The sequence below is a fragment of the Bos grunniens genome, chromosome 5 (genome assembly GCF_055505025.1).
Source record: "Bos grunniens cultivar Pamir isolate PY7600 chromosome 5, Bosgru_T2T1.0, whole genome shotgun sequence".
Lineage (NCBI taxonomy): Eukaryota > Metazoa > Chordata > Mammalia > Artiodactyla > Bovidae > Bos > Bos grunniens.
The window spans coordinates 42,184,247-42,203,696 of record NC_141169.1 but is presented as its reverse complement, the minus strand read 5'-3'; the positions used below and the strand labels follow the sequence as shown (position 1 = coordinate 42,203,696).

The window sequence follows — 19,450 nt, the reverse complement described above, 5'->3', positions numbered from 1 at the left end:
CACTGGAAGATATACAGAGGAATTATTCTTCTATAATAGCTCCAGTTTTTGTTTGTTTAGCTACTATAATATCATTAGACTATTAAGACATTTATCAAATCACCAAATGTCCCTACTAAGATTTTGTACACATAGTTTGACTTTATTGTAAAATATCTCTCTTATAACAATATAATTTTTAGAAAACTCGATAATATGATCTGGAATGAATAGAGTTACTTAGAGTTCCATATGTTTCCATATGTTTTCGTATTCGTATATAACAGTATGAATTTTAAATAGATATATAAAGATGGTCAATTTTATTGCCATCTATATTTTTAACCTTAAAATTTTATTTTTGTTAGTGTATACTATCAAAGACTAGACACCAAGGAAGAACTTGATCCAGTTCAGGTGAGGTTTTTTTAAATTAAATTTTATTATTTTGATAGTTGTGATATGCCAACAAATGATATAAATTTTTCAAATACTGGAAAAACTTCGTATTTATAATTATTCTTTTAAAAGTTTTTAATATAAGGAACCTACACCTTAAGAATATTTTAACCAATTGCTTATGAGAAACATTTTGGAGTTCTGATAATGTAGATGAGGCCTATGTGTACATAATATTTGCTTCTGCTTGTTACTGACAAGCTGTAAAGGATAGTTCATTCGGAGATTCCTGTTTTTGGTTCATGTGATCATTGAGTAATTAATCTCTTCACACAGTGATCAGATTATTTGATTTCATATGAAACTGTGATTTTTGATAGTCTTGTTGATCCTAGGATTATTTTTCAAAGTATTGCAAATGATTATTTTTTTAGCAAATTTTAATTTTTAAAAATTTTATTTACTTATTTTTAAATTGAAGTATAGTTGATTTACAATGTTGTGTTAGTTTCAGGTATACAGCATAGTGGCTTAATTATATATATATTTAAATTTGTTTCCTTTATTATTGTTGTTCAGTAGCTCAGTCGTCTCCAACTCTTGGTGATCCCGGGACCGCAGCACACCAGGCTTCCCTGTCCTTCACTGTCTCCCAGAGTTTGCTCAGACTCTTGTCCCTTGTGTCAGTAGTGCCATCCAACCAAGCATCTTTTAATTTCATGGCTGCAGTCACTGTCTACGGTGATTTTAGAGCTCAAGAAAAGGAAGTCCGTCACTGTTTCCTATTTTTTCCCATCTATTTGGCATGAAGTGATGGCATTAGTTTTTTTAATGTTTTTCTTTATGCTGCTGCTGCTTCTGCTGAGTCGGGTCAGTCATGTCCGACTCTGTGCGACCCCATAGATGGCAACCCTGACCAGGCTCCTGTCCCTGGGATTCTCCAGGCAAGAACACTGGAGTGGGTTGCCATTGCCTTCTCCAATGTTTTTATAGGTTGTTACAAAATATATATTTTAAAGTATTTGTTTATATATTTATTTGGAAGCATCAGCTCTTAACTTGCAGCACACAAGTCATGTGGGAACTTTTGCTGAGGCCATGGACTCTCTAGTTGTGGCATGTGTGTTCTTCCTATGGGCTCTGGAGCACATGCATTCAGTAGTAGCAGCATGCAGGGTTAGTTGCTCTACAGCTTATGTGACCTTAGTTCCCAGACCAGGGATCAGACCCATATCTTCTGCATTGCAAGGTGGATTCTTAACCCCTGGACCACCAAGGAAGTTCAAGTTATTACAAAGTATTGAGTATAGTCCTCTGGGCTATCCAGTAGGTTCTTATTGGTTATTCACTTTGTGTATAGTAGTGCATGGGTGCTCAGTCATGCAGTCATGTCCATCTGATTCTTTGTGACCCACATGGACTGTAGCCCACCAGGCTCCTCTGTCCATGGAATTTTCCAGGCAAGAATACTGGAGTGAGTTGCCATTTCCTCCTCCAGGAGATCTTTCCGACCCAGGGATTGAACCCACGTTTCCTGTGGCTCCTGCATTAGCAGCTAGATTCTTTACCACTGAGCCACTTGGGAAGCATATGTGTATATGTTAATCCCAACTTCCTAGTTTATCTCTCCCCACTTTCAACGTTGGTAACTGTAAGTTTGTTTTCTATGTCTGTAGGTCTATTTCTGTTTTGTAGATAAGTTCATTTGTATCTATTTTTTTAGATTCCACTTATAAGTGATATCCTATGATATTTGTCTTTCTCTGTCTGTGTTACTTTTCTTAATATGGTTATCTCTAGGTCTATCCGTGTTGCTGCAAATGGCATTATTTTGTTCTTTTTTATAACTGAGTAAATATATATATACCACATATTCTTTATCCATTCATCTGTTCGTGGACATTTCGGTTGTATCTTTTCAAATTATGGTTTTTTTCAGATATATCCCCAGGAGTGGGATTGCAGGAGCATATGATAGCTCTATTTTTAGTTTTTAAGGAACCTTCATACCATACTCCAAAGTGAATCTGTAAATTGCCTTGGGTAGGGAGTCATTTTAACAACATTAATTCTTCCAGTTCAGGAACATGGTATATCTTTCTACCTGTTTGTGTCATCTTCAGTTTCTTTCATCAGTGTCTTACCATTTTCAGAGTATAGGTCTTTTGCCTCCTTAGACAGATCTCTTTCTAGATATTTTCATCTTTGTGATGTGATGGTAAGTGAAATTGTTTCCTTAATTTCTCTTTCTGATCTTCCATTGTGAATGTATGGAAATGCAATAGATTTCTGTATGTTAATTTTGTATCCTGCAACTTTACCACATTCACTGATGTGCTCTAGAAGTTTTCTGGTAGCATCTTTAGGGTTTTCTATGTATGAAAGTCTCTCAGTCATGTCTGACTCTTTGTGACCCCATAGACTATACAGTCCATGGAATTCTCCTGGCAGAATACTGGAGTGGGTAGCTGTTCCTTTCTCCAGGGGATTTTCCCAACCCAGGGATCAAACCCAGGTCTCCCACATTGTGGGCAAGTTTTTTACCAGCTGAGCCACCAGGGAAGCAAATATAGTGTTATGTCATCTGCAAATAGTGACAGTTTTACCTCTTTTCCAATTTGAATTTTTTTTTTTAAATTTCTCTTTCTTTTTTGACTGCCATGGCCAGGACTTCCAAAACTGCACTAAGTAAAAGTGGCAAGTGTGGACATCCCTGTCTTGTACCTGATCTTGGAGGAAATGTGTTGAGTATGATGTTTACTGTGAGTTTGTCATAAATGGCCTGTATTATGTTGAGATATGTTCCCTCTTTTCCCACTTTTTGGAGAGTTTTTATCATAAATGGATGTTAAATTTTATCAAAAGCTTTTCTGCATTTATTGATATGGTCATATGACTTTTATTCTTCAGTTTGTGAATGTGGTATATATTACACTGATTTGTAGATATTGAAAAATCTTTGTATCCCTGGGATAAATACCACTTGATCATGGCATTTGTTTTTCAGTCACTAAGTCGATTTTACTCTGCATCCCATGAATTGTAGCATGCCACGCTTCCCTGTCCTTCACTATCTCCCAGAGTTTGCTCAAACTCATGTCCACTGAGACTGTGATGCCATCCAACCATCGCATCCTCTGTCGCCCCCTTCTTCTCCTGCCTTCAATCTTCCCCAGCATCAGGGGCTTTCAGTCAGTTCTTTGTATCAGGTGGCTGAAGTATTGAATTTTTGGCTTTAGCATCAGTCCTTCCAATGAATAGTTAGGGTTCATTTCCTGGTTTGATCTTGCAGTCCAAGGGACTCTCAAGAGTCTTCTCCAGGACCACAATTCAAAAGCAGCAGTTCTTCAACACTAAACCTTCTTTATGGTCCAGCTCTCACATCCATACATGACTACTGGTATATAATCCTTTTAATGAATTCTTGGATTCAGTTTGCTAATATTCTGTTGAGGATTTTTCATCAGTGATATTGGCCTGTGATTTTCTTTTGGGGAGTACCTTTGTCTGTTTTCTGTATTAAGGTGATGGTGGCTTCATACCATGAGTTTGGAAGTGTACCTTTCTCTGCAGTTTTTGAAATAGTTTCAGAAGGATAGTTGTTAACTTTTCTCCAAATGTTTGGTAAAATTCATGTGTTAAGTCTTCTGGTCCTGGACTTTGGTTTATTGAAAGTTTTAAAGTTACAGGTTTAATTTCAGTACTTACAATTGGTCTGTCATATTTTCTATTTCTTCCTTGTTCATTCTTGAGAGATTGTGCCTTTTTAAGGATTTATAAACCTGGGACCTGGGTCTCCTGCTTTGTAGGCAAATTCTTTACCGTCTGAGCCACCAGGAAAACCCAGCAGTCTCTTGTGGTCCTTTGTATTTCTGCAGTGTTGGTTGTAACTTCTTTTTCATTGCTAATTTTATTGATTTGGGGCTTCCCTGGTGGCTCAAACAGTAAAGAATCTGCCTGCAGAGCCTGGTTTGATTCCTGGATCAGGAAGATCCCCTGGAGAAGGGAGTGGCTACCCACTCCAGTATACTTGCCTGGAGAATTCTATGGGCAGAGTAGTCTGATGAGCTACAGTCCATGAGGTCACAAAGAGTCAAACACAGCTGAGTGACTAACACTTTCACTTTATTGATTTGGACCCTTTCCCTTTTTTCCTTGTTGATTCTGAGTAAAAGTTTATCAATTTTGTTTATCTTTTCAAAGAACTAACTTTTAATTTTTTGATTTTCTGTTGTTTTTTAGTGTCTACTTCATGAGACTTATGAATTCTTTCCTTCTACTAATTTTGGGTTTTGTTTATTCTTCTCTCTCTAGTTGCTTTAGGTATAAGATTAGATTGTTCATTTGAGATTTTCCTTGTTTCATGATATAAACTTATATCACTGTAAACTTCCCTCTTAGAGCTACTTTTAGCAAATAAAATTCTATTCAATTAGAAAATGAACAGATTGTGATTGAAGTTTGAAATATTAAGATCTAAGGCTATGGTAATGTTTATCCTTTCTTGTCTTTAAATTGCTAAAGTTTTTTCTTTTTTTTTTTAATTTTATTTTATTTTTAAACTTTACAATATTGTATTAGTTTTGCCAAATACCGAAATGAATCCGCCACAGGTATACCTGTGTTCCCCATCCTGAACGTTAAACTACAGAAAGATAAAAACAGTGATACTAAAATCTCTTGAAAATCTCATCAGCTGTCCTGTGTATTAATGAAACTGAGGTTTTCCATTTTTAGGAGATGTCATGTAGTAGAATGGGACCTGAGGGTGTAGAGGACCAAGAATGATAAAGTCCAGTGAAAAAGAGCTCTTCAGTATAATCTTAGCTGATAAACTCTCTGGTCCTAATAAGTCTTGTCAATTGCTGATTGACTTGCCTTTCTTTCCTTGGAACTTTTTCTGCAGCTCATGACCTTTTTTGCTTTTATTTTTCACTTTTCTCATCTCTCGTTTATACATTTTGGCAAATGAAATGATTGTGTCTTTCCTGTAGTTATCACAAGTCATGGGTTCACATAGAATGTTTTAACCTCAGTTCAACAGAACAGAAAACTGCATTTTCACTCCACTATCTTTTTCAGCAGAAGTATCTTCCATTGGAAATACTACAAAACAAAATTTCATTCCCAGAATAGTACTTAGTCTTCAGAAAGTTGCGTATAAAAAAAGGCAGGATGAATAAGTGTCTTTGAATCGAAGGTTCTTAGCATTTTGATACCATTATGTTTTATGATATGTTATTTATAGATTTTAAAATATTAGTTGTAACTTGCTGTAGATATAGTCACAATAGGATATAAATTAGGTATAAAGTTCCTCTTAGGGCAAAAACATTAATTTTCTGCACTGTAGGAAATTATGAATTCAAAAACTGAAATGTTGTTTAAAAATATTTGAAAAAATCATTTTTTAATAAAATTGATAGTGAAACTGAAAATCATTTAGTGTGTTACATAATAGTATGATGACTGTAATCACAGTAAATGAATAGTTGGTGATGTCATGGTGGCCCAATAGATGTGTTATAGAAAGGGTCCTGTGAATAGCAATATATAACTTCAGTGATATCATAGTAGCCTATATTAAGTATGAATTATGATGACTTGATTCTTTTCATGATTTGACAGATGCCAACTGGGTATATGCATTTCAATTATAATTACACAAATATGTAGAGATGTGTAATGCTAAAATGTTTAATTATTTATGCACTAAGGTTAATACTAAAAATTCACAATTTAAAGTTCTGAAATGTATCTTTCATAGAAAATGCCAAGAAGTGATTTTTTATTAAATTTACATATATTTAAAAAATGAAATTATTAAAGATGTGTGTGTGCTTGTGCTTAGTCACTCATTTGTGTCTGACTTTTTGTGACCCCATGGACTGTAGCCCACCAGCCTTCTCTGCCCATAATATTTTCCAGGCAAGAATACTGGAGTGGGTTGCCATTTCATCCTCTAGGGGATCTTCCTGACCAGAGACTGAACCTGTGTCTCTTGTGTCTCCTGCATTCCTGGCAGATTCTTTACCTGCTGAGCCATCAGGGATTATTGTAATAATATATAATGATAGTGAGGAAAATGGTTATATAAATGCTGTGTCTTATTAGCAGGAATATTTATTTTGAATTCCTCTCAATTTTAGCATGCAGTGGTTTATGCCATATTTATTATTTATAAATTAATTTGCAATTATAAATTTAGTAGTTATAGTTATGGTATTTTATAGCTATATAATATACACCATGATTCACTTTTATTAAAGTATGTTTTCTGTTTTTCAGAAAAGAAAAATTGAAGTACTGATATTATGTTTCAGTGATATGTGTTAGCCTTATTAATCTAAGAACCCAATAATTTTTGAAGGATGCAGTGAAAAATATTCCATTATCTTTCATTTTGTATTTATAAGACTAAAACTTGCATCCTAGATCTGCTTAAAACTCATGCTTATTCTTTTAAATAATTTATAGGCTAGAGAATGAAATGCTCTATAATCTATTTAAATAATCTCCTACTAATAGATTATAGATTAGTGATTATCTGCAGAAGGGTAAATAATGCAATACTTAATAGAGCAGAAGACAGCAACAAGAGTCTTTTATACCTGTCCAAGGCATATTGATCAGTCCTGGGTGTTCTTTGGAAAGAATGATGCTAAAGCTGAAACTTCAGTACTTTGGCCCCCTTAGGCTAAGAGTTGACTCATTGGAAAAGACTCTGATGCTGGGAGGGATTGAGGGCAGGAGGAGAAGGGGACGGCAGAGGATGAAATGGCTGGATGGCATCACCGACTCGATGGACGTGAGTTTGAGTGAACTCCGGGAGTTGGTGATGGACAGGAAGGCCTCGCGTGCTGTGATTCATGGGGTCGCAAAGAGTTGGACACGACTGAGTGACTGAACTGAACTGAACTGAAGGCATATTGTCACGTTGTGAAGTTTTAGTGAAGTATTTAATAGTTTATTTGGAGGGATTTGAAGAAAAGTGAGAAGAACTGAAATGAAATTATAAGATACAAAGGAAAATTAATTGAAAAAAAAAAGAAAAAAATTTGGTCTGGGACTCACTTCTCACTGCCCTGGAGAAGTTAATATTTGAGCCAATATATAATATTCCCCTCTCTTTTGATTTGTTTGTGTGTTACTCACTCTGAGGAATGAATTTGTCTCTGTGCTTCTGCCACTGTTTCTTTGACACTGAGATGTATTATAAGACTTTATTTTCAACTTTCCCTTACTTTAAACCTTTATATTTTTTTGAAGCCTTTCAGTATCTCTTTTTGTCTCCCTCTCTCTTTTTTTCTATTTCTGTCATTGATTTTCTTTGGACTTATCTCTATGTTTCATGGCTTACAGATAAATATATACTGCAGATGTAAATTATTATTGCTGGATAGATTAATGTTGAGCCAATAAAATATCTTTCCACATTAATAAATGGATTATTTCAATTACTTTTCTCAATAGTCTTCCAATCCTTTCTGCATTTTGCACTCAATGATATTGATATTCAGAAATATTAAAGTAGCAGTCTAAAATTTTACTCAGTAGATGGAAAAACTGAGTTAGGTACAGCTGTTTTCTTGAAAAGATTACGTGATTTCTATGAGAGAAATTTAACTTTTATTTACTCAGATCCTGGTGTTCTGGGTATTTTTTAACCAGTGTAAAATATGTAGCTCTCCATAGTATCAACCGTATTATTTTAATAATCACTCAAATACTGATATGCTTTCATTGTTAGAAACTATTTTATTTTCAATTAGGGTGCAATTATTTTCTTTTAGATTAAAATAATACATTTTTTGAATATATGTATATTCACTTAAATGGCATTTTATAATAAATAAATTGTGTATCTGTACATTACCATTTTGGCAGCTCTTCCTTTCTTTTTCAGCTCAGTAATGTTAATTATTCTCATTCCTTGGTTTCTAAATTAAATGAAAATCAAGATACTTTCAATCCATCATATGATACAGCACAATCTGGACCATTATTTAAAAGATTAAACAGGTAAGCAAAGATGTTGAAGGTAATAAAGAACCTGTAGCATTTGTTTCTTAAATTATTAATTTGCTTTTAACAGACACAACTATTTTTAGTTAGAGATGTAAACATACCTAAATATTACTGCTAGAATAAAAACACTATCAATAAAATATAGTATTTCATTAAATCACTTTTAAATAATTATTGTCGAATTGACCTTTAACTAATTTATTTAAAAAAATATTTGGGGCCAAGGTGTTTTGCACCTGTTTTATAATTTCCATGAATTACTAGTTTCCTTTACTGTGTCATATCGTATTAACTTCTTTTTCATATCTGGTAGTTGATCAGTGCCCTATTTTTATTTTCTAGATGTCTGTATATAAACCCTAGTTCTTTTTTTTTTAATCCATTGAAATTGTCAAACCAGTTTGAATTATTTCTTGTTAATTGTGATGAGAAACCTTGACTCTGCAGTCCTATCCAAGTCTTCATATTAATAGATAGCACCACTATTCACTCAGTTGCTTAAGCCAAAATAAAAGTTGTCCTTGATTTCTTCCTTTTCTTTATCTCTCAATATACATTGCACCAACAAAGTATTGTCATTTCTGCATTCTAAGAAACCTTAATATTATTTACTTATGTTTTCATCTCTAATGGTTCCATCCCAGTCTAAGCAAACACTGCTTCTTGCCTGGAGAATTGTAAAAGCCACAAAACACTACTTTTTTCTCTTTGTTCTGAGATTTTTCAAAAACAACTTTATTAATGTATAATCAACATATAACAAACTGAACTTACCTAAAATGTGCACTTTGGTAAGTTTTGGTGTATTTTAAAAATAATGAACTTACTCATCGTCTCCTGTAGTTTCTTGGGCACCTTTGTAAATCCATTCTTCTGGTCATTTCACATCACTTACTCCCATCCCAAGGCAACCGTTGATGTGATATCTGTTACTATCGATTAGTCTGTAAGTGGCATTATACAGTATGTTTTCCCATTTTTGGTTTTTTTTTTTTTTCACAGCATAATTACTTTGAGATTCATCTTTGTTGTTTATTGTGTGTTCAGTAAATCCATTTCTTTTTATTGCTGAGTAGTTTTCCATTGTATGAATATAGCAAAATTTATTCATCTGTTGATAGACAGTTGTTTTTTTTCCTTCCAGTTTTGGCTATTCCAAAATGAAGCTACTATGAACATTGATGTTGAAATCTTATTTGAATATATGTTTTCATTTCTGTTGGGTAAATATCTACAGGGCTTCCCTCATAGCTCAGTTGGTGAAGAATCTGCCTGCAATGTAGGAGACCCAGGTTTGAGTCCTGGGTTGGGAAGATTCCATGGAGAAGGAAATGACAACCAACTCCATATTCTTGCATGGAGAATCCCATGGACCAAAGAGCCTGGCAGGCTACAGTCCATGGGGTCGCCCAAGAGTCAAACACGACTTGGCGACTAAACCACCACCAGATATCTACATATGGAATGGCTAGTGTATGTTTAACATTTTAAGAAACTGGCAGACTTGTTTCCCAAGTGATTTGTTTCATTTCTACATTCCCATCAGCAAAGAATGAGAGCTCCATTTGCAGTACATTCTTGACAACACTTGGTATGGTTAGTCTTTTAAAATTTATGCTACTTTAGTCAACATGTACTGGTATCTTATTGAGATTTTAATGATGTTGGCATCTTTTCATGTGCTTACTAATCATTTATGTATCTTTGGTGAAATGCTTAGCCTTTTCATTTTCTTAATGGTGTCTTCTTGACACCAACCTTTTTTTTTTTTAACAAAGGTTTTAATTTTGATGAAATGCAATTGGTTAATTTTTTATTTATGAATCATGCATATGGTGTCAAAGCTAATGAATCTTTGCCTGAGGCAAGGTTATGAAGATTTTCTGTTCTGTTTACTTCTGTCTTGTGGTTTTCAATATAACATTTTCCACTTTGAGTTAATTTTTTATGTATGGTGTGAGGAACATTAGGATATGGTGTGATGAAATAAGGAACTGATTTCATCATTTGCATTTATGGAAAGAAAAGAATATCTTTACCCCATTGAGTGCTTTGAGACGTTTGTTAAAAATTAATTGACAAAAGTATAAATTATTTTCCCCCGTAATCTCAGTTCCATTCTATTGAAAAATCATGTCTGTTTTTATGTTTGTCACACTGTCTCAACTACTAAAGCTTTACCATAAGTTTTGAAATTGGGAATTGTATTAGTCCTCCAATTTATTCTTCTTTTTCAAAAATGTTTTAGCTTGTCTTAGTCCTTTGCATTTTCATATGAATTTTGGGATCAGCCTGTCCATTTCTGGGGAAAAGGAAGTTTAATTTGATTTTTATAGGGATTGTTTTGAATCTTTAGACCAATTTTGGGAAAATTTTAACATTTTAACAATAGTGGCTCTTCTAATCCATGAACATTAAATGTTTCTAGTCAATTTTTGTCATATGTATGTCATAAGAGCTTTATTCTTAATAGCCCCAAACTTGAACTAACCTAGATGTCCATTAAGAATAGAATATTATATGATATTCATATAATGGAATAGTACACAGAAATGAAAAAAGTGAGCTACTAATATATGTCATAGCAAGCAAGAATATGCATAAATCTCAACACAAAAAGAGAATCATTGTATAATTTAATTTATATGACATTCAGACAGCAAGCAGAATAGTGGTTACTTTGAACTTAGAGGGCACGAGAGAACTTTCCAGTGTACTTGAAGTGAGCTTTTCTTTCTCCTCAGCTTTATTGACCTATAATCTGGTGAATAAAAATTGTATGTATTTAAGTTGTCTGCTCTGATGATTTAATAGGCATACACATATTCAAATGATTACCACGATCAAGCTAATTGACACATCGATCACCTCACATAGTTATCATTATTATATGTATGGTGAGAGCATTTAAGATCTATTCTGTTAACAAATTTCAAGAGTAAATGTAGCATTAAGACTATAGTCACCATGTTGTACAGATCCCCAGAGCTTATTCATCTTGTGACTGGAAATTTGTACACTTGGACCAATATCTCTCTATTTCCCCCGCTTCCTCAGCCCCTAGCAACCATGATAGTACCCTCTGCCTTTTTTAATTTGGGATTCTACATTTAAGTGAGATCTTACAGTATTTTTCTGTGTCTGGTTATTTCACTTAGCGTAATATTCTCCCTGTTCATTCATGTTGTCATAAATAGGAGAATTTTTATTTTTAGGGATGAATAATATTCCATCTTACTTAACATCCTTTTTTTTCTCAGTAATTACAATAGTTTTCTATGTAATGAAATTAATTACAGTAGCTTTCGATAAGCCTCATGTTTATATTGTTAAGTATTTTATTCTTTTTATGCTGTTATGAATGGAATTATTTTCATTAAAAAAATTTTTTTGAGGTATAGTTGATTTACACTTGTTAATTTCTGCTGTATAGCAAAATGACACAGTTAAACATATATATTTCTTTTTCATATTCTTTTCTGCTATAGTTTATTACAGGTTATTGAATATAGTTTCCTGTGCTATACAGTAGGACCTTGTTGTTTATCCATCCTATATGTAATAGCTTGCATCTACTAATCCAAAACTCCTAATCCTCCTCTCCCCCAAACCCCACTTGGCAACCACAAGTCTGTTCTCTAAGTCCACGAGTCTGTTTCATAGATAGGTATGTTTGTGTCCTATTTTAGATTCTACGTATAAATGATATCATATGGTATTTGTCTTCCTCGTTCTGACTGACTTTGCTTAGTGTGATAACATCTATGTCCATCCATGTTGCTGCAGATAGCGTTATTTCATTCTTTTTTATGGCTGAGTAATATTCCATCATATAGATTTAATATATATCTTTTTATCCATTCCTCTGTCAGTGGACATTTAGGTTATGTCCATGTCTTGGATACTGTAAATAGTACTGGTACAAATATAGAGGTGCATGTATCTTTTGAATTATAGTTTTATCTGGGTATATGCCCAGAAATGATATTGTTGGATAATATGGTAATTCTATTTTTAGCTTTTTAAGGAGCCCCTCCATACTGTTTTCCACAGTGCTGTACCAAATTAAATTCCTTCCAGTAGCAAAGGAGGGTTCCTTTTACTCCATACCCTCTCTAGCATTTATTTGTAGACATTTTAATGGTGGCCATTCTGACTGGTGTGAGGTCAGAAGTTTTGATTTGCATTTCTCGAATAGTTAGAGAAACTTTTCATGCACCTATTGGCCATACATATGTCTTCTTTGGAGAATTGTCTATTTAGGTCTTCTGCCCATTTTTGAATTGGGTTATTTATTTCTTTGTTATTGAATTATAAGAGCTGTTTCTCTATTTGGGAAATTAATCCCTTGTCAGTTGTATCATTTGCAAATATTTCCTCCCAGTCTATAGGTTGTCTTTTCATTTTGCTTATGGTTTCTTTTGCTGTGCAAAAGCTTGCAAGTTTGATTAGATCCCATTTGTTTATCTTTGCTTTTATTTCTGTTGCCTTGGGAGACTGACCTAAGAAAATACTGGGTAATTTATGTCAAAGAATGTTTTGCCTGTGTTCTCTACTAGACATTTTACAGTGCCTTGTCTTGTATTTAAGTCTTTAGGCCCTTTTGAGTTTATTTTTGTGTAATTTGGAAGGGTGTGCTCTTAATCTTAACTTCATTGATTTCTGTGTAGCTAACTTTCCCAGTACTACTTGCTGAAGAAACTGCCCTTTCCCCATTGTGTATTCTTACCTCCTTTGTCAAAGATTAACTGTCTGTAGTTGCATGGGATTATTTCTGGGCTGTCTACTCTGTTGTATTGATCCACATGTCTGTTTTTGTGACAGTCACATGCTGCTTTGATTTCTACAGCTGGGTAGTAGTATCTGAAGTCTAGGAGAGTTACGACTCCTGCTCTGTTCTTTTCCTCAGGATACTTTGGCAATTCTGGGTCTTCTATAGTTCCATATAAGTTTTAGGATTATTCATTCTAGTTCTGTGAAAAAATATCATGGGTAATTTAATAAGGATCGCATTAAATCTGTAGATTGCTTTGGATAGTATGGCCATTGTCACAGTATGGATTCTTCCAACCCAAGAACATGGGATATCTTTCCATTTCTTTGAATTATCTTCAATTTCTACTGTTAATGTTTTGTAGTTTTCAGATGTGTCTTTCACCTCCTTAGTGAGGTTTATTCCCAAGCATTTTTTGATGCAGTTTTGCAAGATAATGATTTTTTTCATGTTCCCTTTCTCTTATTTTATTGTTAATGTAAAGAAATGGAACCAATTTCTGTATATTAATCTTGTATCCTGCTACTTTGCTGAATTTATTAGTTATAATAATTTTTGTATGGAGTCTTTAGTGATTTCTATATATAATCTCGTGTCATCTTACCATCAAGTGGTAAATTGACAATTTTGCTACTTCCCTACCAGTTCAAATACCTTTTATTTCTTTTTCTTGTCTGATTGCTGTGGCTGGGACTCCCAATACTATGTTGAAGTGAAGTGATGAGAGTGGGTATCCTTTTTTGGTTCCAGATTTTAGCATAAAGGATTTTAGCCTTTCACCATTGAGTATTATATGAGTCAGACATAAATATTTTGTATTATGTTGAAATATATTCCCTCTCTACCCTTTCATAAGGGTTTCTGTCATGAATTGATGTTGAATTTTATCAATTTTTTTTTCTGTATCATGTGGTTTTTATCTTTTCTTTTGTTGATATATCACATTGATTTGTGTATGTTGAACCATTCTTGTAATTGTGGGATGACTCCAACTTGGTAATCGTGTATGGTCTTTTTTATGTGTTGTTGGATTTGATTTCCTAAGGTTTTGTTGAGAATTTCTACATCTATGTTCATCAAAGATACTGGCCTGTAATTTTCTTCTTACTGAAAAAACAGTGGGTCAGTAGTGAAATCAAAGAAGAAACTTAGAAAATACCTTGAGGTTGGGTTCTCTGGTGGCTCAGTGTTAAAGAGTCTGCTTGTTAATGCAGGAGACACAGGTTTGATCCCTGGTCCAGGAAGATCCCACATGTCATGGAGCAGCTAAGCCCATGTGCCACAACTACTGAACCAGTGGTCTAGAGGCCAGGAACTGCAACTACTGAGCCTGTATGCTTCAATATGGACTCAGTACTGAAGCCTGCATGCCCTAGAGCCTGTGCTCCACAACAAGAGAAGCCACCACAATGAGAAGCCCATGCCCACAATGAAGAGTAGCTCTGGCTCGCTGCAACTAGGGAAAAGCCTGCTCAGCAATGAAGACCCAGCACAGCCAAACATTAATTAATTAATTAAAAAATACCTTGAGGCAAATGACAAAACACAACCTTACAAAATTTATGGAATACAGCAAAAGGTGTTCTTAGAGGGCAGTTCATAGCAATACAGGCCTTCTTTAAGAAACAAGAAAAATCTTAAACAACACAACCCACCACCTATAAAGAATTAGACAAAGAACAAACAAAACCTAAAGTCAGCCAAGGGAAGCAGATAATGAAGATCAGAGGAAATAAAATAGAGATTAAAAACAGTAGAAAAACAATATAACCGAGTTACTTCATTGAAAAGGTAAACAAAGTTAACAAACCTTTGGCCAGGCTCACAAGAAAAGAGAGAAGACCCAAAAAAGGAAAGTAAGAAATGAAAGGATAAATCATAATTGATACTGCAGAAGTACAAAAAAAGTTAAGAAATTACTGTGAATAATTATTTGCCAACAAATTTGATAACCTAAAAGAAATGGACAATTTTCTAGAAACATACAGCTTGCCAAAACTGAGTAAAGAAGAAATAGATAAATTTAACTGGTCAATTGCTAGAAATAAAATAGAGTCTGTAATAATAATAATAAACGCCCCTACAAACATAAGTCTAGAACCAGATGGCTCCACAGGTGAATTCTACCAAACATACAAAGAAAAAATTATACCAATTCTTTTCAAACTCTTCCAAAAAATTGAAGAAGAAGGAATACTCCCAAAGACATTCTATGAAGCCACCATCAGTCTGATACTAAAATCAGACAAAGATACCACCAAGAAAGAAAATTACAGGCTAACATCCTTGCAATTATTTTATTTTCTTAAAATTGTTTTGTTTTATTGAAAAGGATCCTGATTGAGACATGTTTATGAAAAAAATAAAATCTGAACTGTTTCTTTACAAATCTTAAGAGACTGGAAAAGGTCAGTTTTCATTCCAATCCCAAAGAAAGGCAATGCCAAATAATGCTCAAACTACCGCACAATTGCACTCATTACACTAATAGCACATTACACACTATCAAAGTAATGCTCAAAATTCTCCACGCCAGGCTTCAACAGTATGTGAACTGGGAACTTCCAGATGTTCAAGCTGGATTTAGGAAAGACAGAGGAACCAGAGATCAAACTGCCAACATCCATTGGATCATCAAAAAAGCAAGAGAATTCCTGAAAAACATCTACTTCTGCTTTATTGACTATGCCAAACCCTTTGACTGTGTGGATCACAACAAACTGCAGAAAACTCTTAAAGAGTTGGGAATACCAGACCACCTGACCTTCCTCCTGAGAAATCTATATGCAGATCAAGAGGCAACAGTTAGAACTGAACTTGGAGCAAGAGACTGGTTCCAAATCTGGAAAGGAGTATGTCAAGGCTATATGTTGTCACCCTGCTTATTATTCTATTCAGAGTACATCATGCGAAATGTCAGACTGAATGAAGCACAAGCTGGAGTCAAGATTGCCAGGAGAAATATCAATAACCTCAGATATGCAGATGACACCACCCATATGGCAGAAAGCGAAGAAGAACTAAAGAGCCTCTTGATGAAAGTGAAACAGAAGAGTGAAAAAACTGGCTTAAAACTCAACATTCTGAAAACAAAGATCATGGCATCTGGTCCTGTCACTTCATGGCAAATGGATGGGGAAACAGTGGAAACAGTGACAGACTTTATTTTCTTGGGCTCCAAAATCACTGCAGATGGTGACTGCAGCCTTGAAATTAAAAGATACTTGCTCCTTGGAAGAAAAGCTATGACCAAGCTAGATACATATTAAAAAGCAGAGATACTATTTTGCCAACAAAGGTCCATCTATTGAAACTATGGTTTATCCAGTTGTCATGTATGGATGTGAGAGTTGGACTATAAAGCTGAGCACTGAAGAATTGATGCTTTTGAACTGTGGTGCTGGAGAAGACTCTTGAGAGTCCCTTGGACTGCAAGGAGATCCAACCAGTCCATCCTAAAGGATATCAGTCTTTCCAATAAATATTCAGGGTTGATTTTCTTTAGAACTGACTGGTTTAATCTCCTTACAGACCAAAGGACTCTCAAGAGTCCTCTCTAGCACCACAGTTCGAAAGCATCAATTCTTTGGCACTCAGCTTTCTTTATGGTCCAATTCTCACATTCATACATGACTACTGGAAAAACCATAACTTTCACTAAACTGACTTTTCTTGGCAAAGTGATGTCTCTGGCTTTTAATATACTGTCTAGAATTGTCATAGATTTTTTTCCAAGGAGCAAGCATATTTTAATTCTGTGGTTGCAGTCACTATCTGCGTTGATTTTGGAGACCAGGAAAATGAAATCTGACACTGTTTCTACTTTTTCTGTATCTATTTGCCATGAAGTGATAGGACTGGATGCCATGATCTTCATGTTTGAATGTTGACTTTTGAGCCAGCATTTCCACTTTCACCTTCATCAAGAGGCTCTTTAGTTCCTCTTCATTATCTGCCATTAAAGTGGTTTAATCTGCATATCTGAGATTGTTGATACTTCTCCAGGTAATCTTGATTCCAGCCTATGAGTCCCCCAGCCCAGCATGTCATGTGATGTACTACTATGCATATAAGTTAAATAAGCAGGATGATAATATACAGCCTTGACATACTCCTTCCCAATTTTGAACCAGTTCGTTTTTCCATGTGCAGTTTTCCATGTCCATTGTTGCTTTCTGTCCTGCATACAGGTTTCTCAGGAGTCAGGTAAGGTGGTGTCTGGTATCCCTATCACTTTATTAATTTTCCACATTTTTTTGTGATCCACACAGTCAAAGGCTTTACTGCAGTCAGTGAAGCAGATCCTTTTTTTTCCAGTGCCACCTGGGAAGCCTCAAAAATGTGTAAATAGAGCTTCTATTATTGTTGCGTTACAGTGACTAGTTTGAGCATTCTTTGGCAAGGTCTTTCTTTGGGATTGGAATGAAAACTGACCTTTTCCAGTCCTATGGCCACTGCTGAGTTTTCCAAATTTGCTGGCATATTGAGTGCAGCACTTTCACACCATCACCTTTTAGGATTTGAAATTGATCAACTGGAATTCCATCACCTCCACTAGCTTTGTTCGTAGTGATGCTTCTTCCTAAGGTCCACTTGACTTTGCATTCTAGAATGTCTGGTTGTAGGTGAGTGATCTCACACCATCATGATTATCTGGGTCATGAACATCTTTTTTGTATGGTTCTTCTATGTGGGCTTCCCTGGTGGCTCAGACGGTAAAGTGTCTGCCTGCAATGCGGGAGACCTGGGCTCGATTCCTGGGTCGGGAAGATCCCCTGGAGAAGGAAATAGCAATCCACTCCAGCACTCTTGCCTGGAAAAATCCCACGGACGAAGGAGCCTGATAGTCTACAGTCCATGGGGTCGGAAAGAGTCGGACACGACTGAGCGACTTCACTTTACTTTCTTTGTATTCTTGCCAACTCTTCTTAATATCCTCTGCTTCTATTAGGTCCATACCATTTCTGTCCTTTATTGTGCCCATCTTTGCATGAAATGTTCCCTGCTGCTGCTGCTTCTAAGTCGCTTCAGTCATGTCCGACTCTGTGCGACCCCGTAGATGGCAGCCCACCAGGCTCCCCCATCCCTGGGATTCTCCAGGCAAGAACTGTGGAGTGTGTTGCCATTTCCTTCTCCAGTGCATGAAAGTGAAAAGTGAAAATGAAGTCGTTCAGTCGTGTCTGACTCTTAGCGACCCCATGGACTGCAGCCAACCAGGCTCCTCGGTCCATGGGATTTTCCAGGCAAGAGTACTGGAGTGGGGTGCCATTGCCTTCTCCAGAAATGTTCCCTAGGTGTCTCTAATTTTCTTGAAGAGATCCCTAACCTTTCCCATTCTATTGTTTTCCTCTATTTCTTTGCATTGATCACTGAGGAAGGCTTTCTTATCTCTCCTTGCTATTGTTTGGAACTCTGCATTCACATGGGTATATCTTTCCTTTTTTCTTTTTGCCTTTTGGTTCTCTGCTTTTTTCAGCTATTTGTAAGGCCTCCTCAGACAACCATTTTGCCTTTTTGTATTTCTTTTTCTTGGGGTTGGTTTTGATCACTGCCTACTGTACACTGTCATAAACTTCTATCCATAGTTCTTCAGGCACTCTATCAGATCTGTTCCCTTAATCTATTTGTCACTTCCACTGTATAATCATAAGGGATTTGATTTAGGTCATATCTGAATGGTCTAGTGGTTTTCCATAGTTTCTTCCATTTCAGTCTAAATTTTACAATAAGGAGTTCATGATCTGAGCCACAGTCAGCTCCCGGTCTTGTTTTTGCTGACTGTTTATAGAGTTTCTCCATCTTTGGCTGCAAAGAATATAATCAATATGATTTTGGTGTTGACCATCTCGTGATGTCCATGTGTGGAGTCATCTTGTGTTGTTGGAAAAGAGTGCTTGCTCTTTGTTGGCAAACAGTGCGTTTTCTTGGCAAAACTGTTAGCCTTTGCCCTGCTTCATTTTGTACTTCAAGGCCAAATTTGCCTATTGTTCCAGGTATCTCTTGCCTTCCTACTTTTGCATTCCAGTCCCCTATAATGAAAAGGACATCTTTTGGGTGTAAGTTCCAGAAGGTCTTATAAGTCTTCATAGAACCGTTCAACTTCAGCTTCTTCAGCATTACTGGTTGGGGCATAGACTTGGATTACTATAATATTGAATGGTTTGCCTTGGAAACAAAGATCATTCTGTCATTTTTGAGATTGCACCTAAGTATTGCATTTTGGACTCTTTTGTTGGCTATGAGGGCTACTCCATTTCTTCTTGCTTACAG

The 19,450-nt window shown here is 35.5% G+C and overlaps 1 protein-coding gene across 6 annotated transcripts in view; it reads left to right on the top strand.

The window, feature by feature from the left end:
- The window catches only part of REDIC1 (regulator of DNA class I crossover intermediates 1), an 84,166-nt gene that overhangs the window by 26,767 nt on the left and 37,949 nt on the right, over positions 1 to 19,450 (top strand). For 4 of the 6 annotated variants that reach the window (XR_015163770.1, XM_086399928.1, XM_086399926.1 and 1 more), the window contains exons 5-6: positions 348 to 396; positions 8,285 to 8,400. Coding sequence is in view for 4 of the 6 variants with exons in the window: in XM_086399928.1 (XP_086256054.1) it covers positions 348 to 396; positions 8,285 to 8,400 (165 nt within the window). In the remaining 2 variants the exon portion in view is untranslated. Of the gene's footprint in view, positions 1 to 347; positions 397 to 8,284; positions 8,401 to 9,550; positions 11,188 to 19,450 lie in introns of those variants that run through there. The other 2 variants (XM_086399930.1, XM_086399929.1) reach the window with 2 other exon arrangements.